The 24412-nt window shown below is 50.5% G+C and overlaps 1 protein-coding gene across 2 annotated transcripts in view; it reads right to left on the bottom strand.

The window, feature by feature from the left end:
- Positions 1-212: 212 nt before the first annotated feature.
- AK8 (adenylate kinase 8) overlaps positions 213-24412 on the bottom strand; it is a 128553-nt gene continuing 104353 nt past the window's right edge. For both annotated transcript variants that reach the window (XM_060013269.1, XM_060013270.1), the window contains 2 exons: positions 1644-1724; positions 213-523 (listed from right to left, as the gene is read on the bottom strand). In XM_060013269.1, the coding sequence (XP_059869252.1) occupies positions 286-523; positions 1644-1724 (319 nt within the window). In that variant the 3' untranslated portion in view covers positions 213-285. The remainder of the gene's footprint in view (positions 524-1643; positions 1725-24412) is intronic.

The following is a 24412-nucleotide window of genomic DNA, read 5'->3' as shown; positions in this document are numbered from 1 at the left end:
AGGGGCTCCGAGGATCGGGTGACAACCCCGGGGTGCACAGCACATTGATGCTGGAGCCACAGCGCGTCCCAGGTCTGACCTGGTCCGCAGCACTCTGCTTGACTGCTCGCCGGGACTTTGCCTGTCCTGTGCTCCCAGACCCCCACACGAGGCAACCTTCCGGCCGCCTCACCGTCAGGACACACGAGACTGCACTCCGCACTCTTTATTGGCTGAGTTTCCAGAAGGTCGGGGGAGAAGGGTTCACTTTGTTCCCCTGGGGGATGCTCCTTTGCTCTTAAGCCATCAGGGAACTTTCTTGGGCAGGGGATTAATGATCCCACTCTCTATGTATTCAAAGACCGTGTACGGGTCCTGGTCCCCGTTGAGGGTGATGGCCTGCCCATAGAACTCCCGCAGCTCAGCGGAATTCCTGTAGAACTGCTCCATTCTGAGCCTGATCTGCTCTTCAGAATCCTTTGGGTTCTGCAGGAGGCGGGCCTGGATTTCCACGGTCGGAGGTGGCTTGTACATGAGGTGGTACCTGCGAGAGGAGGGGAAGCAGGTGACCCCTGGTCCAGCTCAGAGGACAGGGCAGAAAGGGGCCCTCTGTCCTACGGCCGAGCAAGCTGGTCACCATCACCGCCGCCACCAAACATTTACTCTGCACCAGCCGTGTGCACACCCTCAGCTGGGTCCGGGAGCCGCAGACAGACCCAAAGCCCAGGCCCTGCCCAGGAGAGAAAAATGCAGATCAGTAATAGGACAGAACATAGTAATATACCGAGGACCGAATGCCTCTTTCTTTCATTCCCTTCCTTCCTTCTTTCTTCTCTTCTTCATTCCAAACGATATTTATCCGCTGCCGTGGACGCCTGGCACACGTTTGCTATTGACGACGCAGTGGCAGGCAAGGCAGTTGCCTCTGGCTTTATGGAGTCCAATGGGGGATGGGACATTATAACACCAAGTGTGAGCAGAGATGACGGGAAGTACCGCCGTCACTGCTGGAGCGACCCCAGGGGCATGGCCGCGTGAAGGTCATGGTACTTGACACAGGTCAGTGAAAGGATGTCCCCCAGCAGCAAGGCGACAGATCAGACCTATAGTTCAGGATAATCCTGGTATTTCCTTCGAGCCCCTCCTCACTCCCTACTGAGAAACGTGGTCTGGTGACCGAGAAACAGGGCCTTGATTACTGGGAAGATGGAAGCGTCTACCTCTTTGCAATCGCAGAGACTGTACACTGGATTTCAGCACCAACACAGTGATTGTACTTGGTCAGATGCGGAATAGAACTCAGGATTTACCCCCGTAGCTGTGGGAGGGCTCGAAGGTGAACGGGTTCCCGAGGGGACGCGTCTGAACAGCAACCACATCTGGGATGTACTGTGGTCACAGCAGAGGCCTGGAGCGCCATTTCACCCGCTGAGCCCAGGACAGAGCCGGCGAACATTTCAACAACTGCTGTGGAGCCCCGGACATTAATTTTCTTGCTGCTCTTCCAGGAAAAGAGGGGCCGACAGGAAGCGCAGAGGAGCTATAGCTGGGGGAACCCCCTTTCTAGAGTCTTCTGTCAGGCGTCACTGGCATCATCCCTGGAAACATCGGTCAGCTACATGGGGAGAGGGAGTCCCTGGCGGGGCGTGGAGCCTGGCACAAACCTTTCTCCTGTGACAGGGTCGGTTCTTCTCAGGGTCAGCCGCTCAATGATGGAATCGTATGGCACATTCAGGAAAAACACCCTACGAGGAAGAACAAGCACCATGGTCAGCTGGAGGGAACCGCAGGCTGCACTCGTCCGAGACCAGGGTGGGCAGCAGCCCCCGAGAGTGGGTGGAGCCTCGGTAGCCATCACTCAGGCTCGGGGTATCAGTCTCTGGACGGTCACCTGGGAAAGATGCAGGCGCGGCCTCCCTGCCGAGGAAGCTCTCCGCACCCTGATTCAGGGACGGTGCCCAGCGCCCATCTCTCCCGGGGGTAGGGGAGACTCTATGGGGGGGGGCAATCACTCAGGTGAGCTTCGGGGAGCAGATGCGCCATCCTTGTGGCAGGACAGCGTGTTCTCTGGAGTCACACAGACTTGGGTTAGAATCTCACCTCCACCATGGACCTGCTAGGCGACCTTGGGCCACTAACACAAACCCTGTCAGACTCAAGTTTCCTCACCAGCAAAATGGGTGCAGTGATAGTTGCTGGTGTTGAAGATGTAAGGAAAAGAAGCATGTGACAAACTTAGTGCAGGGCTTCCTCACTTTCTCTTTCACAGAAGAGTCCTGGACCCAAGGGAGCAGGACCCTCAAAATCAACAGTCCCAGCAGAAAAGACACAGCTCTCACTTCTGATAACTCAGGACTCCGACTGGGCCTGCCTGAGAATCCATCTCCTGAACCCCTAGTTCAAATGGTTTAATCCCTTCCCTCTTTGGCGGTGGAAGTCTTTCTTTCTTTTTACTTTTTTATTTTTATTTTTTGCAGTACGCGGGCCTCTCACTGCTGTGGCCTCTCCTGTTGCGGAGCACAGGCTCCGGATGCGCAGGCTCAGCGGCCATGGCTCACGGGCCCAGCTGCTCTGCAGCACGTGGGATCTTCCCGGACCGGGGCACGAACCCGCGTCCCCTGCATCGGCAGGCGGACTCTCAACCGCTGCGCCACCAGGGAAGCCCTCCTTTTAAAACTTTTATTGGAGTATAGTTGATTTACAGTGTTGTGTTACTTTCTGCTGTGTAGCAAAATCAATCAGTTATACATATATCTATTCTTTTTTAGATTCTTTTCCCATATAGGTCATTACAGAGTATTGAGAAGGGTTCCCTGTGCTATGCAGTAGGTCCTTATTAATTATTTATTTTATATAGAGTAGTGTGTACATGTCAGTCCCAATCTCCCAATTCATCCCACCTCTCCTTCCCCCCTTGGTAACCATCAGTTTGTTTCCTACATCTGTGACTCTATTTCTGTTTTGTAAATAAGTTCATTTGTACCATTTTTTTTAGATTCCACATACAAGAGATACAATACGATATCTGTCCTTGGGAAGCCTTTCTTTATATAAAACCTGAGGAGAGAGGCTTTCAATCAGGGCCGATGTTGCCCTGAGAAGCTATTTGGCAACATGTTTGTGGCTGTCACAACGGGGGGCGGGGGGAGTGCTACTGGCATCTAGTGGGTGGAGGCCAGGGGTACTGCTCAGCATCTCACTCTGTGTAGGACAGGCCCTACCGCAAAGCATTACCGCCCCGTGTCAGTCGGGAGGCAAATGGAACCGGTGGGAGGTGCCAGCGCTCTGGCTGGGGTCCGGCTGGGGGAAGCGGGTCGGGGTGAAGGACCAAGTGTCCTGGCTCTTCCCCACAGATCTAATCCAGGGCCTGTCTTCTGGCATCAAACCATCTCAGTTTGTTTGTTTTGTTTTTTTTTTTTGGTACGCGGGCCTCTCACTGTTGTGGCCTCTCCCGTTGCGGAGCACAGGCTCCGGACGCGCAGGCTCAGTGGCCATGGCTCACGGGCCCAGCCGCTCCGCGGCATGTGGGATCTTCCCGGACCGGGGCACGAACCCGTGTCCCCTGCATCGGCAGGAGGACTCTCAACCACTGCGCCACCAGGGAAGCCCTCAGTTTGTTTTTAAAAAAATAAGTTCTGGAATATTCTATGGCTCACTTACGGTTTATTCATTACTCTAATTAATTCATGCCTATGTTTATTGAGTGCCTGTCGTGTGCCAGGCTCTGCAGTGAGGCCCTGTGGTTACCAGCCCATCGTATGGGCCTGAGACAGGACATTTAACAAGGTTGTCATCTCGGACATCAGCGTCCCATGACTGATGCAACTTCCACTGGGGACGACATCCGTGACAGTGGTAGCGGTGACAGCCTCACTGTGCACCCAACAGCTTGTTCATGTCACTTCCGAGGAAGTAAATTCAGGCGAAAAGCACCTCTAAGTGTAAGAGAAACGTACTCGGCGATTTCCCGCCTTCACAGGTGGGTGGGAGTCTTTTCAGGGCGGATCCTCTGTCTCCTCCTAAGTTAGTGAACAAGAAGCCTTCACCGGCGTCCCAGGAATTCACCAGGTGTGTTGATCAGGCCGCCAAGAGGCCAGGCTTTAGTGGGTCCAGTGGCACATTGGTCCCCATGGGCCCTGGACCAGCCTCTTGGGCCCACGTGCCAACCCTAGGGCCAGAGCCATGACCAGCCCCCAGCCAGTGTCCTGACACCCGGGAAGCACTCAGGAAAGGAAGGAGTAAGTGAACAGGTGGCACACCATTCTAGAGCTCTATTTATGTACTCTCTCTGCCTCCTGACTGACTTTCCTCCATCCCAGCCAAAGAACTCAACCAGCTGGTAGAGGTGAGAATGGTGCTAAATTCCGGAGTTGGAAGGGATCAGCGTTTCCCTAATTCCCGGGGACCAGGTGCATCAGAAGCCCCTTGGGAGACTGTGACTCTGCTGCATGCCAACACCCTGGCCCAGAAATGCTGATTCAGCAGACATTGGAGGTCGCCCAGTATTCCCCCCTCCCCACCACCCAGTGCCTGGAATCCGCTGCCTTGGAGAACACCTGGGCCAGGCACTCTTGAAGGTCCTGTGACCCCTGGAAATTACACACAAACTATGGAGTACGTGTGATTTTGGGGAAGGGATAGATCCATGTTCCACAACAGATTCTCAAAAGGGTCCTGGTTCTTAAAAAGGGTTAGGTGTCACCGGTCTGAGTTTCACAGGGCAATGAAGGATGTGGCCACAGCCGACGTGAGGAGGTGGCAGAGCTGGGCCGCCCCAGATGCCGCACTCTGTCTTCACACTGCTTCCTGGCGATTTTCCTGAGCCCCTCTGGGGAGCCACCCCGATGCCCACTTATCCCTATGACTTGTTTGGAGTTATCTCATCCCCGGGCTGTGGGGCTGGGCATGAGGGAGGCCCAGGTGTGGCCAATTTGAGTGCCAGCTCCTGCTGGCCACAGAAGTTGGGTCAGGGTGCAGACTGATCGAAGCCAGGCCAATGAGAGGCTGCCCCAAGGCTTGCCAGAGAGAAAGGAGCTTCACTTTTTCTGGGGCTGCTAAGCTGTTGGCACGGGAGCCTGGGGTTGCCTGGGGCCTGCACCCAGAGACAGCCTACCTGAGAATAAAGCCCACCCCGAGAGAGCAGAGAGATGGTGAGAGACACTGTTTGGGGCCCTGGATCAAGCTGTACCTGAAGCCAAACGCCCCTCAATGTTTCCCCGACATGAATACATAAATCTCTTTTGCATAAACCAGTTTGAGCTGGGTTTCCTGCAATTGTTATCCAAAGGCCATCTACTATATCTAGTCTCTCCACACCTGCTTCTGGAAAATGTGTAAATTAAAAAAAAAAAAAAGAGTCAAACGTGAGCCAAATGCTCTCCTTCAAGACCACCATCTCCCGGGCTTCCCTGGTGGCGCAGTGGTTAAGAATCCACCTGCCAATGCAGGGGACATGGGTTCAAGCCCTGGGCCGGGAAGATCCCACATGCCGCGGAGCAACTAAGCCTGTGCGCCACAACTACTGAGCCTGCGCTCTGGAGCCTGCGAGCCACAACTACTGAAGCCTGCGCGCCTACAGCCCGTGCTCTGCAACAAGAGAGGCCACTGCAATGAGAAGCCCCCGCTGGCCGCAACTAGAGAAAGCCGTTGTGCAGCAACGAAGACCCAACGCAGCCAAAAATTTTAAAAAAGACTAGCGTCTCCCACTGACTTTCTTCTCGTTCTCTCTTTTTGCCCACACCGTTTGCTGAGGTTCACTTCTGCCCAGTTGCCAAGAAGCCCCTCGCTGGTAGCTGATGAAAGCTGCAGCCTCCCTTCCACGAAGTGAGCACAGCCTGGGGTGTGGGCGGGAGCCATGAAAACCCACCTCTTCCCCCGCGCACATTCTCGACAATGATCTCCATTCCCCACGTGCCTCGAAATAACAGCCCCCAAATAAAACATGCGAGATCAGGAGCGTCTGAACACCGGAGCACAGATGTTTCAATGTGCTTTCATCTCTTACACTCCAAACATGCCTGCCCCCCCCGCACCCCCAGAACTTGAGAGGCCCAACAGCAACACCAAAACGTGGCTGTCACCGCAGCTGGCGGCTGACGGTGCCGCTCCGGATGCCGACGCCAGTAGAAAGGGAGCCAGTTTGGAAATCCGTGATAATGGATGCTACTTCATAAACAAAGGAGCCCCCGTTGAAAGATTTTTAACCCAGCATATCAAGATCGCTTGTCGTCATTCAAGGGAATGGCTTGTGAAAGGCTGGCGAGATCAGAAGCGCAAAGGACACCAAATTGGTACTTGAAACACGTCGCTGGGAAAAGCCTCTCTGGGGAGGAGCTGTGCTTCCACGCTGGAAGCTTCTGATTAGCCAGGCTCACGGCGACCTGGTGCCACAGCCAGGTGGCGGGGAGAGCGGGGAGCCCACTCGGCTCTGCTGCCCTGTGCGTGCCCCACCTGCCGGTTTCGGGTATCATTTACAATAACAGCTAGGAAAGACAGAATGTGAAAGCAAAGAATATTCAAAGCAGGGCGCACCGGGCAGAGACACCCCTGGCATATGTGCTTGGGTTCACCGGGGCAGGGAGCTACGCCTGCCTTGGGGTTTGCAGAATTTCAGGCTGGTGGCTGCCTCAGGAGGGAGCTGGAAGGTACCTCTAATCCCTCACTCCTCACTCCTGGACCAGCAGCAAAAGTACCAGCCCCGCCACCCACCCACTGAATCAGAGTCTAGAGGGATGTGTGTGCACATCGAGGCTGCAGAAGTGCCGCTCTGATCGCGTGTCTCCCAGATCTGCCTGGTGTTGGGGACCATCTGCAGGGCTTGTCTAAAACACAGATTCCGACCTGAGACTAACACAGTATTGTAAATCGTCTATTCTTCAAAAAATAATTATTAAAAAACAAAACAAAACATTCCAGGCAGCCCTCCCAGAGCTACCAAGACGAAACCTCCACGGGAGGGGCTGCGGGACCTGTATTTGTAAGTCAGCAGCTCAGGTGATCCTCCTGCTCAGGCAGGTACGGGAAGCATGGCTGTTATCCCAGGTCTCACCTTGGCCAAACCTTGGAACCGGAAGGGGAGCTTTGAGAATACTGAGGCCTGGGCCCCACCCGTAGGGATTCTGCTATAATTGGCCCAAGGGGAGGCCTGGGAGCGGAGATTTTTAAAAGCTCCCCAAGTGATTGTTGTATGCAGCCAACTTTGAGAACCACTGCTCTGATTCAATCGCTCAGCGTACAAGATGGGGAAACTGAGTCCCAGAGAGGAGAGGGCTCACACACTGTCACCCAGGGCACTGATGACAGACAGTGAATGACAGCGGGGAGCTCCTGACCCACCCCCATTATGACCCCTCTGATCATACTGCCTGGGGCTCTGTCTGGGGAGCAAAGGAAGCCTCTTCCTCAAAGGCCTTGAAGCTTACCCCCTGCTCCAGAGCTAAACTCACTGGGGACAGAGGGATAGAATTTTCTCTGGACCCATGGATAGATTTGATAAATTGAGAGATATGACATCTAAGAACTGGCTTTAAATAAATATGATGTCCCGTTCTGTCCAGAGGCAGGGGTCTGCCCTTATTAGCCTCTTGATCTCAACCAATAAGTCTCTACTCTGTGCAAAACTCCATACAAAGCACCATGATGTAACTACAATGAGATACCACTTCACACACAGCAGGGTGGTTATTATCAAAAAAACAGCAAAGAGACTTCCCTGGGTGGTCCAGTGGTTAAGACATCGTGCTCCCGAGGCAGGGGGCCTGGGTTCGATCCCTGGTCAGGGAACTAGATCCCGCACGCGCCAACGAAGGTCCCGCGTGCCGCAAACTAAGACCCGGCGCAGCCAAATAAATAAATACTTTAAAAAACAGCAAATAACAAGTGTTGGCTGGTGAGATTGTGGAGAAAGTGGAACACTTGTGCATTGCTGGTGGGAATGTAAAATGGTGCAACAAGTGATCCAGCTACTCCACCTCTGATATATACCCAAAATAAGGGAAGGCACAAATTGCAACAGATATTTGCACACCCAAGTTCACGGCAGCATTAGTCACACCAGCCAAAAGGCAGAAATAACCCAAACGTCCATCAGTGGATGACTGGATAAACAAAACGTGACATACACCCACAATGGAATATCATTCAGCCTTAGAAAGGAATGAAACCCTGACACCTGCTACAACGTGGATGAACCTTGAAGACATTACACTAAGTGAAATAATCAGACACAAAAGGGTAAGTATTATATAATGGCATTTATATGAGGTACCTAGATTAGTCAAATTCATAAAGACAGAAAGCAGAATGGTGGGGGAACTTCCTGATGGTCCAGTGGTTAGGACTCAGCGCTTTCACTGCAGGGGACCCGGGTACGATCCCTGGTGAGGAAACTAAGATCCCGCAAAGCCAAGCAGCTCGGCCAAAAAACAAAAAGAATGGTGGGAGCCAGGGGCTGGGGGGAGGGGAAATTTGGAGTTGTTGTTTAGTGGAGATGGAGTTTCAGTTTGGGAAGATGGAAAAGTGCTGGAGATGGATGGTGGTGACGGTTGCACAAGGAGAATGTACTTAGTACCACTGAACTGTACACTTAAAGATAGTTCAAATAGGGGACTTCCCTGATGGTTCAGTGGTTAAGACTCCAGGCTTCCACTGCAGGGGTACATGGGTTCGATCCCTGATCGGGGAACTAAGAGTTCACATGCTGTACGCATGGCCAAAAAAAAGAGGTTAAAATATTAAATGTTATGTTATGCATATTTTCTCACAATAAAAAATAAGCACAACGGTGTGGTTAATAGACATTATGATGAAGGTAGGAGGAGGGGTGGATTTCTAGCCCTGAATAAGTTTACAATTTAATGAGGTTCTTAGTATACATATGTATACAAATAAATGGATGGACCAGAAAATATGAACCTATAATAGTACTAATTCTATACTAATTATAAGGCCAATGCTATACATACTCAGAAAATAGAAAAGGAAAGAATAGAACTTAATTAATTAGGCTGCCTTTCCCTGATACCAAAAACCAGACAAAGACACTACAAGAAAACTATAGACCAATATCCCTCATGAATACAGATGCAAAAATACTCAATAACATATTAGCAAATTGAACCCAGCAATACGTAAAAAGAATAATACATTACAATAAATGGGGTTTAGCCTAGTGATGAAAATCTGGTTCGATATTTGAAAATCAATCAATATAACCATATTATTAGACTAAAGAAGACAACTGTATAATCATCTCAATAGATGTAGGAAAGCATTTAACACAATTTTATATCAATTCCTGATAAATATTCTAAGCAAACTAGAAATAGAAGGTAACTTCCTCCTCAGTCTAATAAAAGGTATTTACCAAAAAACTACAGCTAACCTCAAGACTGAATGCTGGGCTTCCCTGGTGGCGCAGTGGTTGAGAATCCGCGGGTTCGACAGGGGTTCGAGCCCTGGTCTGGGAAGATCCCACATGCCGCGGAGCAACTAGGCCCGTGAGCCACAACTACTGAGCCTGCGCGTCTGGAGCTCGTGCTCCACAACAAGAGAGGCCGCGACAGTGAGAGGCCCGCGCACCGCGATGAAGAGTGGCCCCCACTCGCTGCAACTAGAGAAAACCCATGCATAGAAACAAAGACCCAACACAGCCAAAATAAATAAATAAATAATTTGAAAAATAATTAATAAATAAATAAAAGACTGAATGCTTTCCCCTTAAGATTGGGAACACAGCAAGGACATCCATTTTCACAACTCCTATTCAACATCTTACTGGAAGTCCTGGATAGTGCAAAATATCAAGAAAAGGAAATAGCAAGCATACAAATGGAAAGGGAAGAAATAAAACTGTGTTATTTGCAGATGACACGATCAGCTAATTCAAAGCCCCAAAGAATCATCAAAAAGGTCACTATAGCTAATAAGTAGGTTTAGTGAATTCACAGACTACAAAACCAATAAACAAAATATAAACCAACTTTTCAAGACACTAGCAATAAACAACTGGAAACGGAAATTTTAAAGTACCATTTACTATAATATAAAAATGAAATACTTAGGTATAAAGCTAACAAAATATGTATAAGATCTGTCTGATGAAAATTACAAAACACTGGTGAAAGAAACCAAAGACTTAAATACATATGGGGAGCTATACCATGTTCATGGACTCAGAGACTCAATAGTGTTAAAATGTCAATCCTACTAGATCTGCAGATTCAATGCAATTCTAATCAAAATTACAAGAAGGTGTTCTGAAGATTCCACACAAGTTAATTCTCAAATTTATATGGAGCGTTTTTCTGGAAAAGAATTAGAATCACTAAAACACGTTGAAAAGGCAGAGCAAATTGATTTTGAGGCTTACTACAAAACCACAGTAGTCAAGACAGTATGAGTGTTAGTGAAAGGCTAGACACAATGGATTAAAGAGTCTGGAAGTTGACTCACACAAATATGACCAATCGCTTTTCAACAAAGCTACCAACACAATTCAATGGAGAAAGATGGTTTTTTCACCCAGTGTTGCTGGAATAATTAGATGTCCATATGCAAATAATGATAATAATAATAATAATCTTGACCCATACCTCACACCATACACAAAATTTAAATCAAAATGGATCATGAACCTAAATAGAAACCTGGAACAATTAAACTTCTGGAAGAAAATCTCTGTGACTTTGGGTTAAAGAGTTCCTACATATGACACCAAAATCATGACACATAGATTTTTAAATTGATAAATTAGATTTCATTAGAAATCTAAAAATTAAAGACTTCTGCTCTTCAGAAGACCTTAAGAAAATGAAAGAGATGCCATAGACTGGGAGAAAATAACTATGAAATCTATGTCTGATAAAGGATTTGCATCCAGACTACGTACAAATGTGAATTACACGCACAACTAATGACATAAAGGAGGACGCACAAATAGATCCCTTAGTACCTTGTGTTTCCAAATTTGATGTTCAAATTGGGAAAGTCTGGTCCAGGAAAACAGTTTCCTGAAAAAGGCTCAAACGACTCCTCCTTCCCCAGTTCCTTCAAAGCCCGGAAGGAAGGCAGCGGAATTACCCACGCTTTAAACCAAGACTCAGCCTCTGCCACGCGGAGCCCTTTTTCGGGGCTGGAGCGTAGGCAGCAGTGGCTCTCAAGCTTTGATATAATCAAGGGGTCTTCTCTCAAAGGGGAACTTTGCCATGACTGCCACTGAAGCAAGGAAACAGAGAGAAAGGAGAGCCACCAAGAAAAAAGGCCAAGGGACACTGTACCGTAGAATGGTCTGCTCATCTTTAAAACGTGTGCCCCGACACATCAGAGAGGTGAGGCAACATCAAAGCTATTGCAAAATAGTCCTCACATGACCGCAACAAGTGGGGCCGTTGGATAGCACAAAGCAGGAGTAACCATTGTTATGGACGCGTCAGGACAAGGCCTCCGCCTAGTCCAAGGGCAGGGAGAGGCCGCATCGTGTCTAGAGGTGGCTGCACGTGGGGACGGCAGTGAGGGATGGGCAAGCTGTTAGAGGACTCTAATGGGAATGATGAACGGAGAAAGATGGTAGGACTTGGGAGAGAGTGGTTCGAGGGAACAAGTGAATTACGCACAGACTATCAAAAAACCAAAAAATAAGAACTGGGTCAGCTGCAGAAGGCTCCACACCTCTGAGTACACTGTGGGAGGAGCTGTCTGAGGACAGGGGCTGGGCTGCCTTGTCTGTGCTGCAACCTTCGTACGGGGATGCGGGGAGGGCTGAATAAACGTGCAGCGAATGAGTGGATTAGCACATGAGGGAACCAGCTGTGATGCCAGGCAAGGCCCTATTCCATCTCACAGGGACGGCCCCGTCAGCTCTCTGGGATCGGCCCCCGGGTCCACCCAGCCACAGGTGCAGGCTGATTCCCGTCACAGAATGCGACGCTGGACAGAGTTTGGAGGCAAGGCCTCCCTGGAGACCGGAAAAGTCCCCGGCCACAGTTTTAAATTTTTTACTATGTATCTTTTTTACTCTGACAAGAGTACAATTTGAAAACAAAAGGCCAAACGTCTCAACCTCATTTTAAACCCCTGCGCAGCATGCCTCCTGCCCTCAGGTAGCCGCTGCAGGGTCCCCTCCCCGCCCGCTCTCCACTCCTTCAGAAAACAAGGCTCCCACTGGCCATTTCTTGTTTAAAACTGTGCATAATTGATAATGGCAAATCTACACGGCCCACCTCTAAAATCTCTCCAGGGGCAGGAAGAACAGTCTCCACGACTGTCATTAACTGGGAAATTAACAAGCACGCCTGGCGGTTCAGCATGCGCTGTGCAAAGTGCCCCAGTCCGGTGTAAGGAGAATGACCCCAGGTTCAAATTCCTGCATAATCCGTCTCCATCTGAGAGTCCTTGAAACATTTCTGCCTCCATCACCACTGGGAAGAAAGAGAATAATTCCTCTGTACACGGCCACCCAGACACTTCCTAGATGATCATGAAATGCACATCATTGGAAGTCAGAAAGTTCTGCAAACTTTTCCCAAAGAGAAAGGCAGATGAGCTTAAGGCAAAGAAAATGACAGTGGACAAGTGGAAAGCAAGCTAGAGCTACACTCCAGGACTAGCCAGTCTCTGCCAACTCGGGGCGCCAGCTATACCAGTGGCTCTCAGACTGGACGTGTGTGGACACAGGAGGACTCTAAAAATTCTGGCTTCCCCCGGGTCCAGGCAGGCCCGGTGTCCAAACTCTGGCAACACTGCCCTCTCCCCGCATCTGTCGTGCCCACACAAGGTCAGCAAGTCAGCCATCAGTGCAGGGCAATCACCTGGGCGGGGCCAAAACGGCTCTCAGGGGCCACTGGGCACCTACACTCATCACTGCCTTTCCCTCGGTCGTCCTTCAGCTCCGTGTCTGTGTTTGAGGGGGCCTGGCTCACCACCCAGCTGGTCTTCTTCTGTGTGAGAAGTTCCTGTGTGTTCCTGGAAACCCGTCTTCCCTGTGCAGTGGCCAGAAGCCACGCTGTGCCTTCTATCTTGCGCTCAAGCACCTGCAGCCGCACCAGCACCTGGCTGCCTTGGGGTCCCTCCTGACAGTGGGAACACAGATCAACGCTGGTCAACCGTGACGCATGCTGGCGTGGACACCAGTTCAGTCCCGAAAGGACGACTGGGCTGGTGAACATTCTGTCAGTGCCCCGTGGTCTGGCCGACACGTGGACGCTCCGTCGGATCCGCCGCTTCAAGAAAGAATTTGTGTCTCAGCTGTAAGGGGCAGGGTCAGCTGACAGCCTCCAGCTGTAAATATCTTCCAGGGACTTGAACCCTATGTTCTTTTTTTTTGTTTTTTTAAACATAGCTACTGAGATATAATTCACCCCCCTAAAAGCATACAATGCAGTTCTTTTTAGCGTATTTACAGCGTGTGCAACCGTCAACGCGATATAAGTCTGGGGGATTCTCATCACCCCCAAAGGAAACCCTGTACCCGTGAGAGGGCTGTCCCCACCCCCCCGCTCCCAGCCCCTGGCAACTGCTAGTCTGCTTTCTGTCTCTGCGGATCTGCCTCATCTGGACACGTCATACACATGGAATCACACAATGCGTGGTCCTCCAAGTCTCCGTTTAGGAAAATTAAGGAAAAAAAAAAAAAAAAGAGGACCTCACAAGGTCGTTTTAAAAGTTAAACATAATAGTGCATATAAAGTGCTTAATGCATAATAACAACATAGAATATCCACGTGGCCCTACGTGCCGGGCATCCTTCATTTAGCCTAATGTCTTGAAGGTTCATCCCCATTGTGGCATGTATCAGAACTTCCTTCCCTTTTATGGCCAAATGGTGTCCCAGGGTATGGATAGACCAGACTTTGTTTATTCATGCACCGACTGATGGACCTTTTAACCCAAGCTTTTGAGCAAGGTCACATTCTTCTGGGGTGGCCCTTGGCCAGTGAATGAGCACGGTCGGGTACCAGGGCCTGGCCACTTCTGCCCCACACAGCCCTCCCTCAGGAGGTCCCTGCTGGGCCGGTGGAGTCTGGGTCAGCCTGCCTCCTGATCCCATGGCTCCCCCTGCCCCATCCTGCTTCATCCCTTTTCCTGGCTCAGCTCTTACCTGCTCACAAAGCCTTTTCCACCCCATGACTGTCTCAGCCTCTGCTTCCAGGAGAACCCAACCTGCGACATGTGCCCTGAAAGGCACCAGGAGCCTTAAAGTATGCGGTCCCATTTATGTGAACACAGCTTCCTGTTTGCATGCCCATCCTCCACCAGGCTATCAGCTGTGAGGCAGGGACCAGTGCATTCGTGTGGCAGTGGAGAAAAGGGGACTGGCTTGGACATGGGTTCTGAGGTCAGAAAGACCTGGGTTCAAATTCCAGCGCCACCTTCTGGCCCACTGTGGGACCAGCCATTTTTACCCTCCAAGTCTCCATACGTGAGGATTAAAAAAAAAAAAAGTAACTTGCAAAGTTATTTTAAGGATTAAATATGAAAATCCATACAAATTACTTAGTGTGTGATGATAAGACAGAATATCTATGGGGCCTACATGGCAGGCAGTCTTCTAAGACTTGACCTACCTTAGGTCATAACTCCTCATTGTGACCTTACAAGGGGATTATTATTATGTCCATTATAGCATATGAGAAAACCGAGGGACAGAGAGATTCAACCTGCCATAGTGCCCCGGCTAGAAAGTGGCCATGATGGTTAATTTTGTATGTCAACTTGAATAGGCCATAGGGTACCCAGATATTTGGACAAATATTATTCTGGGTATATCTGTGAGAGTATTTTTGGATGAGATTAACATTTAAATTAGTGGGATACAGAAGAAATTAATACAATATTTTAAATCAACTATACTTCAATAAATAAATTAACAAAATTAATTAGTGGAATGAATGAAGCAGATTGCCCTCCCTAATGTGGGTGGGCCTCATCCAATCAGTTGAAGGTCTAAATAGAACAAAAAGGCTGACCCTCTCCCGAGTAAGAGAGAATTCCTCCTGTCTGCTTGCTTTTGAATTGGGACATTGGCTTTCTCCTACCTTCAGATCTAGTGGGGTGGAGGTGGGATTGACAAGCTCATGTACCCCATCCTCAAGGCTCACTGGACCCCACTTCAGCCTTCCTGCCTTTTGGCCCTTCCTGGGGCTCCTGCTTTCGGACTCACCCCACAGATCTTGCAGCTTGTCAGTCTCCATAACCACATGAGTCAATTCCTTACGATGAATCTTTCTCTCTCTATATAATACACATCCATTGGTTCTATTTCTCTGGAGAACTTTGCCTAACACAGTGGTGGAGCCAGGATGCAAACGCAGGCAGCCGGCTCCAGTGTCCGTGCAGCTGAGCACAGCACACCATCATGAATCTGCTGAAAGATGGAGGAAGGAAAGAAGGAGGGAGGGAGGCGGGGAGGGAAGAAGGAAGGGGAGAGGGAGGGAGGCAGGGGAGAGGGAGGGAGGAAGGGGAGAGGGAGGGAGGAAGGGGAGAGGGAGGGAGGAAGGGGAGAGGGAGGGAGGGAGGAAGGGGAGAGGGAGGGAGGAAGGGGAGAGGGAGGGAGGAAGGGGAGAGGGAGGGAGGAGGGGAGAGGGAGGGAGGAGGGGAGAGGGAGGGAGGAGGGGAGAGGGAGGGAGGTCTTGGTGTCCACTGCTCAGCGCAAACCCCAAACCTCAAATCCCAAATGTGTGGCCCAGCTTGAGCTCTCTGGGCTGAGCTGCAGAGTCAGCTGGAGTCAGAGCCACCTTCCTCTACTTTAAGCAGATCAACTGGAAGGGCTGTGGGGCAGGAGATGGGCAGACGCTCTGGCAAGGGGGCCTCCACCATGTGCTTTCCTCTCAGCCGCCCTGCTACCGGGCGCGCATCCCAGGCGCTGCTCCAGGAGCAGGAATTCGCTTCAGGGACCAGAGAGCAGGGTGCGCAAAACCTGGACCCTTGGACCGCCTGGGAAACAAGTGCACTCACCTCGTTGCCGCTCCCCGGAAAAGGGAAGCCGAGGGAGGGGGAGGGGAATTAATTTGGAGGTTTCCTTTCCCAGAGCCAGTCTCCCTCAGTGACAAATGGCACATGAAGACCTGTCCTGGTGAAGAGTTACATAAGCATGTCCCGGCCACCATCCGAATCTCCACTCTTGACTTTTCCACTCTCTATTTTTGTTAATAAGGTGCTGCAGAGAAGCTTTTGCTTTAACCCTTTCCACAGCTGGAGATTTCCTCCATGAACCTCTCTAGCAAAAAGCATTTTACTTCTCGGCTTCAATTTTTAACCCTTTGCCGCTCATTAATCTCCTCCATCACCATCATCACCTTCATTGCAAACCTTTCTATACTTACTACGTGCCAGGCACCTGCACTAATAAGCATATTACACATGTGTGTCGCGCCATTTAATCCAAGTAAGGTCCTGTGATCCTGCCCATCTCAAGGTGAAAAAACTCAGGCTCCCAAGAGGTTAAGTGCTGCCTCCAGGCTGGGCTCCAGGTCCAGCTGCCTTTAGGTCGCTCTTTCACTACCTTCCTACGTGTAAAATAACATCACTTGTTCCCTGCAGCTGTTGGAACATCCCTGAAGTCTCTGGTGAGAATCAGAAAGTGGGAAAGGGACCGACCCTGAAGCAGTTTAGGAGGGGAGCAAGTGGGGTGAGGTCCACACTGTCCATGCATCCCAACCTCAAGTTTCACTGAACCCCACCTCAGACTCCTTCGGGCCAAAGTCACTAGCTCATCTGTGTCCTCCATCACCTGACCGACAGCTCCCCAGCCGCTGGGACACCTGCCTCAGTTTGTCTCCCTGGGGACGCCGTGCACAGCTGCCTCTCAGGGTTAAAGATAAATAATGTGGATTCCAAAAGATCCTTCATCCCCAGTCGCAGCTGTCTTGCCTAAGGATTCCACCACTGTGTTTGTTAAACCCACACTTTAATTACTCCAAAATTATGTTAAAACCTTGCACCTTGCATAAATATTGCAGTGACATCTTCCAAAGAATTTCATTACAGCAAGTTGGGCTGCTGCCAGAGCTTCGGTTAAAAAGTAAGAGGAGAACAGACACATGCAGAAAAGATATTGTTTTCAAGATAAAAAGGCAGGGAGGTCATCCTTTGTCAGATCACCCAGGTGTCAAAGAGAAACAGACTCTCCCATTTCACAGACTGAAGGGGGAAAATGCCCTTCGGCCCTCCCACCTAATAGGTTTTACTTCTCGAAAAACCTAAATCTGATTAAATATTAATAACCAGTGGTATTAATTAAGGGGGAAAAGTCCATCAAGAGAACCCCAATATGTTTACAGTGTCCCCAGGAAACTGGGGAAATTCACAATCAAGTGTGTAAATGTTCTAAAAAAGGGTCCTGAATATTTTATGAATATTTGTCATAAAACAGAAATAATAACCACTGTGCAGAGCTATTAGAATTAATATTTATGCTGCCCGCCATGAAATATTCATGGGGACAGAGAAAGGGGGGGCCGTAAGACAAGAATTAATTTACATTGGGCTCGGTTTACCCGCTGGCTTGATGTTTAAAGACGGTTGACAAGCCTTCGGATGAATCCGCCAGTCACTTCCCGAAGCAGCCAGTGGAGTGGAGGGGGTGGGGACGGGTCCGGGCTGCTGACAGCTCACAGATTGAGTTTCTGACAGCCCTTAAAAAACCTAAACGGCCCCCCACCTTTTTTTCCTTCTTCCATTGCCCAAGGCGCTCTGTTCTGCCACCGCGCATCCGAGCTCCCCTTCCATCTGCTGAAATTAACGAATTAATGAGCGCGACCCGCTTTACAGCGGGGCCCTATGAATGTTTACAGGCGATTAAATTATAATGCGGGGCGGCTGTATAATTCATGAACCAATTAAAGGAAGTGTTAGTTGATTTGATGGGATGAGGACGTACAAAATGCATTTAACTAATGGGGAGCCACGGGCTGCGAGGGCCGGCTCCCTCTCTCTCGGATTACGCGGCTAATTGCCGCGCTTTATGGGGCTGTCACTGATAGCCATGCATATTTCATCGTTCTCAAATACTTCAATTGTGCGCGTCCGTGTCGCGGCTGTAATATGGAGAAGCCCGGCCAAACTTGGCTGTAGTTACAGCGGCCGGGCTGCGACGGAGGCTGGAAACCCGAGCCGGGGCATCGGGTGTCTCCTGCCATTAGGTGATTAAAAGGGCTCAGCGTAGGATCGCCTTTGCTTTTACTGACAATTCCGATGCTGGCTTCAGGACAGTGGCCACACCAGGGCCCTGACCCCCTTTTCTGTGGGGGAGGGGGGAGGGGAAGTCCACAGCCGCTGTATTGTTCCCAGCACGCCCACGTCTAGAGTTCAGGGGTCCCTTGGGTCACCCAGAGGGCCCAGTGTCCCCCAGGGCAGTTCACCAGGGACGCATCCTGAGCTAAGGGTTTCCTCCAGGCCCGACTTTGTCCGTCGGCACAAGGTAGCTGCTCAGGGTTTCATTATTCGCAGTTAGGGGCAAGCCTGGACCCATCGTGAAGCTCTGCCAATCAGCACGCTGCCGTGTGCTTGGAAGGAAATCGCAGAGAAGAGGAAGCCTATTCTGCTGCTCCGGAAGAGAGAACTCGAGTCCACGGTTCTGGGCCTGAAGGGCAGGGAGAACGCGGCCCAGCGGGTGCCTGGCTCTGAGAGACGCCACCTTCATGCCCACCATCCCGGTTCACTCTTCGAGGCCTGGGCGAGCGCCCCCCAATGCACCCCAGACCATCAGAGCTCTGCCTCAAGGGTCTGCTGCTCTCAGTAGCCTGGCCAACTGGCCGGCCTCTGAAATGGCTCCGCTCTCTCCCCTGGCTTCTAAGTCTGGATTTCACGGGCGCTAAACACACGTGCGCACGTGACACACACACCCCTAAAATAAATGATTTAAAAACCCTGGGGTTCATATCTTCGATCCCCCGGTGGATGCCTGAGAAAGAATTTCTTCTGCTTCCACTTTTGGCACCCAGAGCTGGGAGGAGAGCCTGGCCAGCGGCCAGAGCTGCACTCTCAGATCAACGCTCACATGCTTTCTCCACATCCGCGCTCGAGAGCTTTGTGACCCTGGGCAAGCCCCAGGCTCTCTGGCTCCACGATGGGGATGGGGTAGAAGAGACTCGGCCCCACACTTAGGGTTGGGTCCGGCAAGTAATAACAGCCCACGTCATTTCAGCCAATATTATTATCGTGTGATATTAGAGATTCTAACTTATGCAAGGAGGGAGGCCCATCTCGCCACTTTTCTCCTCTGCAATGCACATTGTGGTCAGGGTCGGCCTCCACCCCCCAGTTGCACACGAATGCTCTGCTGTCCAGTGAAGTGACTGCTGGTCTATCAGAAGGCCCAAGGAGTCAGCAGACCCTCCTCTTACAAGCACGGGGTGTCTCTTTGACTAGATCCAGGTGGAAAGGCTGCGGGAAGCGAGGGACCACAGGTAAGAAGAGCACCCAAACGGCTGCCTCTTCAAGGATGGAGGAAGGGCCAATGGCAAGCTAACAGAAAGTAAGTTAACTCGGCCTAAATTATCTCCTTGCAACCTACACTTAAAGAGCAATGGGTAGTCCAGGTGGATTTAACGCATTCTGGTTTAAGAGAAAACGAAAGTATCATTCATCAAGTGCTTACCATGGGCAACCAACTGTCCTACCTATTTTGCAAACATGACCTTATATCATCTTGCGAGGTAAACAGTAGTATTCTCAGTGCACAAACGGGGAAGCTGAGGCACAGGGCAACCGACCACCTTGGTTCAGGAATTTCTTCCAAGCAAACACTTGTGTTGACATTGGTGAAGAGGCCAAGACACACTCTTAAATTTAAAACAAAAAGTTATATAATAACATATATTATATGAGCCTGATTAACAAGAGAAGTAAATCTAGAAGGATGTACACCAAGCTAGCCATGATGTTTATTTTGGGGGGGAGGGAGTGGGGCAAAAGGGGACTTTTTGCTTTATACATATCTGCTTTTTTTTTACAATGAGAATGTATTATTTCTACAATTAGGAAAAACGCTAATTATACAATAACAAGAAAAAGCTAATTTTTAAAAAGGGAAATTATCGATGTTAAGCTAAGGACCAGCATGATGGTGCGAACGCATATGAGTGGACCAGGTTTTCTTGTGCCCACAATGTACAGAGTTATAGTTTCATGGGTCCAGGCACCAGCCTGACACCCTGACATCATCATGGAGTCAGCACGTCATTTCACAAGAGCGGACAGACTGGAGACAGGACACCACAGATGGTGGCCACCGAGAGCCACAGTGAGATGAATCTGTGTGTAGACCACACTGCTCACCTAATCTCCCACGTGCCCAGGTGTCAGAGGGGCCAGGTGAGAAAATAGCTCAGTGCAAACCAATGCCTCTGCTTTAGGAGAATCAACTTATGTTCATTCGTTAAACAAATATTGACCCAGTCCCTCCTGTGTGCTAGTCACCCCCTGTCCCAGGTACCACGGACCTAGCGGTGAACGAGCCAGACACGGTCCTGTCCTCACAAAGCTTCCAAGGTGTTCTCGTATACATACGAACAAAGATTTCCTGCTCTTGGCACTTGGGTTTGGTTCTGCTATTAAAAGATTAAAACATGTAGTATGAAAAGACCAGTTGGCAACCAACACAGAGATGAGATGCACAAGGTATTTGGCAAACGTGGTTCAGGCAAGGCGGGCGAAGCACACCCTAATGTCTTAAGTGAATAATTTTCCAATGAAATGGCTGTTGTTAATCAGCTAATGTTGACAGTGTTTGTTACGGGCTAAGCATGCTACAGATATAGCAAGTCCCCTACACATGAACGAGTTCCGTTCCGAGAGTTTGTAAGTCCAACAAAGTTAGCCTAGGCACCCAACTAACACAATCGGCTAGATAGTACTGTACTGTAATAGGTTTATAATGCTTGTCACACAAATAATAGATAAAAAGCAAACACAAGAAATAAAGACATTTTTAATCTTACAGTACAGTACCTTGAAAAGTACAGTAGTACAGGACAACAGCCGGGATACAGGGGTGGCGTCGAGTGAACAGGCAAAGAGAGTTACTAACCAGAGGAGGGAGAAGAGGTGGGAGATGGTAGAGCTGAAGGATCGTCAGCAAGAGGAGACAGAGGGCGAGCTGCAATTTCACTCACGCCTGACATTCGCATCTTTGAAAGTTCGCAACTTGAAGGTTCGTATGTAGGGGACTTACCGTATAATGTTATGTCATGGAATCTCTCCCTGTACCAGGCAGAGATTACATGACATTAAGCCCCATTTGATGGGTGTGGGAACTGGGGCTCCAAGCAGTGAGTGAAACTCCCAAGGTCACATCCTCATTAACAGCAGACTTTTTTTTTTAATAAATTTATTTATTTTATTTATTTATTTTTGGCTGTGTTGGGTCTTTGCTGCCACGCGTGGGCTTTCTCTAGTTGCAGCGAGCAGGGGCTACTCTTCGTTGTCATGTGTGGGCTTCTCACTGCAGTGGCTTCTCTTGCTGCAGAGCATAGGCTCTAGGCGCATGGGCTCAGTAGTTGTGGCACGCGGGCTCAGTAGTTGTGGCTCACGGGCTCTAGAGCACAGGCTCAGTAGTTGTGGCGCACGGGCCTAGTTGCTCCGCGGCATGTGGGATCCTCCTGGACCAGGGCTTGAACCCGCATCCCCTGCATTGGCAGGCGGATTCTTAACCACTGCGCCACCAGGGAAGTCCCAACAGCAGACTTTTTGAGTTCAGGTTAGTCGTACACCCCAGGCTGAGCTGTAACCATTGGGCCACAGTGCCCCTCCGGACGCTCTTGCGCAGAGCACCTCGTAAACAGCTCTGGCTCCTCAGATGTCCCGTGCCTGGCATCACGCTGAGGATGTGCGGACACCACCTCCCCATTTCACAGACGAGGCAACACACTCCATCGCCCTCCAGAGCATTTTCACTGCCTGTATTCAAAGGAGGCCTGTGCTCTGCTTTCTGTCTCTGTGGGCTTGCCTGGTCTGGACATTTGGTATAAGTGATGTCACATAGGGCGTGACCTTCCGTGACTGGCTCCTGTCACTCAGCACCGTGCTTTTGAGGTCGAAGTCGTTCTGAAACCAGCCCCATTTTACAGATGAGAAAATGGAGGCTCCACAGAAGGGAACTTGCCAAGGCCATGAAGCCAGTCAAGGGCAGAGCCAGGCTCTGACCGGGTCCATCTGATTCAAGAGCCCATAGCTGTACCAGCTCCGTGGCTAGGCTCTCAGTTTCCTTTAGATGATTTGTTTCAGGAGGGACCGACTGAACGTGTGCACGTGCTCAGCTCAGCTGCTGGGTGTTGGCTGCTCACAGACCCCCAGCCCCTCCACTGCCCCGGCTCCTGACTCCCCGGCCACACGGCCTCCTTGCTGCCAGGAGCACACCCTCCGCACAGGTGGCCCCTGGCCCTCGGACTCCCAGTGGCCACGGGGCCGCCCCTTTCATTGATCCAGAGCTCCGCTGAGACGTCTCTCCCCGGGCCCCAGTGGTGAGCAGGGTCCCGGCGTCTCACGCCTCCTGCTTTGTTCCCCTCAAAGCCGCCCTCCCTGGGAGACATCACAGATGCATCTGTTTGTGTTTACTCTCTGTAGGCACAGATGTGTCTGGGTTGTTCTCTGCCCTACTGTCAGCTCCTAGAACTGGGCGCAGCACACAGGAGGTGCTCAATAAACGTTTGTTGACTCAACTATGTTGTCCTCAAGAATCTCGCCCTGGGACTTCCCTGGTGGCACAGTGGTTAAGAATCCGCCTGCCAATGCAGGGGACACGGGTGCGAGCCCTGGTCCGGGAAGATCCCACATGCCGCTGAGCAACTAAGCCCGTGCGCCACAACTACTGAGACTGCGAGCCACAACTACTGAAGCCCGTGAGCCTAGAGCCTGTGCTCTGCAATAAGAGAAGCCACCGCGATGAGAAGCCTTTGCACTGCAACGAAGAGTAGCCCCCCGCTCGCCGCAACTAGAGAAAGTCCGTGCACAGCAACGAAGACCCAAGGCAGCCAAAAATAAATAAATTTATTAAAAAACAAAAATAGAATCTCGTCCTTTGAAGGGTGGGCTGGAGCTGAGGGCGGCTGGAAGAATCAGGGGGAGGGTAGCCACAGCCACAAGCCATAGGGACATGGCTACAAAGGCCACCACGCAGGGTGGATAGGGCTCGGCGCCTGCATGTGTCTCCTCTTATCTCCTCCACCATCTACTTCCCCTACCTTCCTCTGCATGCTGGAGTCACACTCAGCTCACCTTTACTGAGTTTCCGCCGTGCACAAGCCTCTGGGGGTGGGCCAGGCCTCACCCACCCGCCGTGTCCCCCTGAACTAGCCTCTCCTCTGTCGTGCCTCCACCAGCTTCACTTCGTCCACGCATTTTTCCAAAGCAGAGGCCGCAGAGACCCTATGGGAGACACACCTCCACGGCATTCCCGACACAATTCAAAGGACTTCCCAGAATGTTCCAACTCTAGGAGATCCCCTCTGAGCTTCCATTCCAGGAAAGGTACTTCCTCTTTCTTCTCAAATGTCTAAAATATGACAGGAAGCTCATACTTGTGGGCTAGAAAGACAGGCTCAGATTCTACAAAGCCAAATAGACTCCACCTGGAGAATCCCGGCACAGCTCAGACCTTCCCCCGTGGGCAGCCTCCGAGAGGGGCGCCCTTGGGCCCCGTCCCCTCCTGAATCTGCACCCAACTTCAGGGTGCATCCAGAGACAGTGACTAATGGAAGTTGGGTAGAAGCTGAACCCGGAACTTCATTGATCGAAACCGGAGGAAACTTCGATGTGGGGGATGCAGGACGCCTGTCCTGGGAGGCCTCGCTCAAAGCACAGCCCCGAGGTTTGGCACTGGCAGTGCCAGGAGAAGACGCCCCTGATCGCCTACTGAGGAGAAACCCAGGGTTAAACTGTTTATCTGGTTACACTCCTGGGTTAAACTTCTTAAGTGAACCTACCTATGAGGTGAAACCTGAGTCTCCAGTTAAAGCTTTTCCACATCCTTGGCTGCGGACACAGGTCTGCAACTTGAAACTTCTGGGTTTCGATAGTTGCCTAGGAATTGTATCTATTATTCGAGCCCAGAAGCCTACGGGCTCTGGAGTCATCTACCCCAAGGGCATCTCCCTGCAATAATCCTGTGTCTGTGTTGGGGCACAGCCGCTCTCAAAGGAGAGCTGTGCGGCCACTAACACAGGGGCCGGGAGAGTGTTTGTGAACAGGGATTCACGACACATTAAGTGCAAGAAAAGGATGGGATACAATGTATGTAGTTAAAACCCTGTTTTTGTAGCATAGCCCTGAAAATGCCAGAATGTGCACGCTATATCAAAATGGTAACAATGACTGTCTCTGGGTATTGGAAATATTCTTACTTAGCTACATTTTCTAGCTGTTCTACAAACAAATGGATTCCCTGTGTAATAAAATGTTTGAAATATACAGACAAGACCCCCAGGCGACCCATAGGTCC

Source organism: Delphinus delphis, chromosome 6 (assembly GCF_949987515.2).
Source record: "Delphinus delphis chromosome 6, mDelDel1.2, whole genome shotgun sequence".
In the NCBI taxonomy this organism is placed as follows: domain Eukaryota; kingdom Metazoa; phylum Chordata; class Mammalia; order Artiodactyla; family Delphinidae; genus Delphinus; species Delphinus delphis.
The sequence above is the reverse complement of the archived record's forward strand: the minus strand, read 5'-3'. Positions and strand labels throughout refer to the sequence as shown.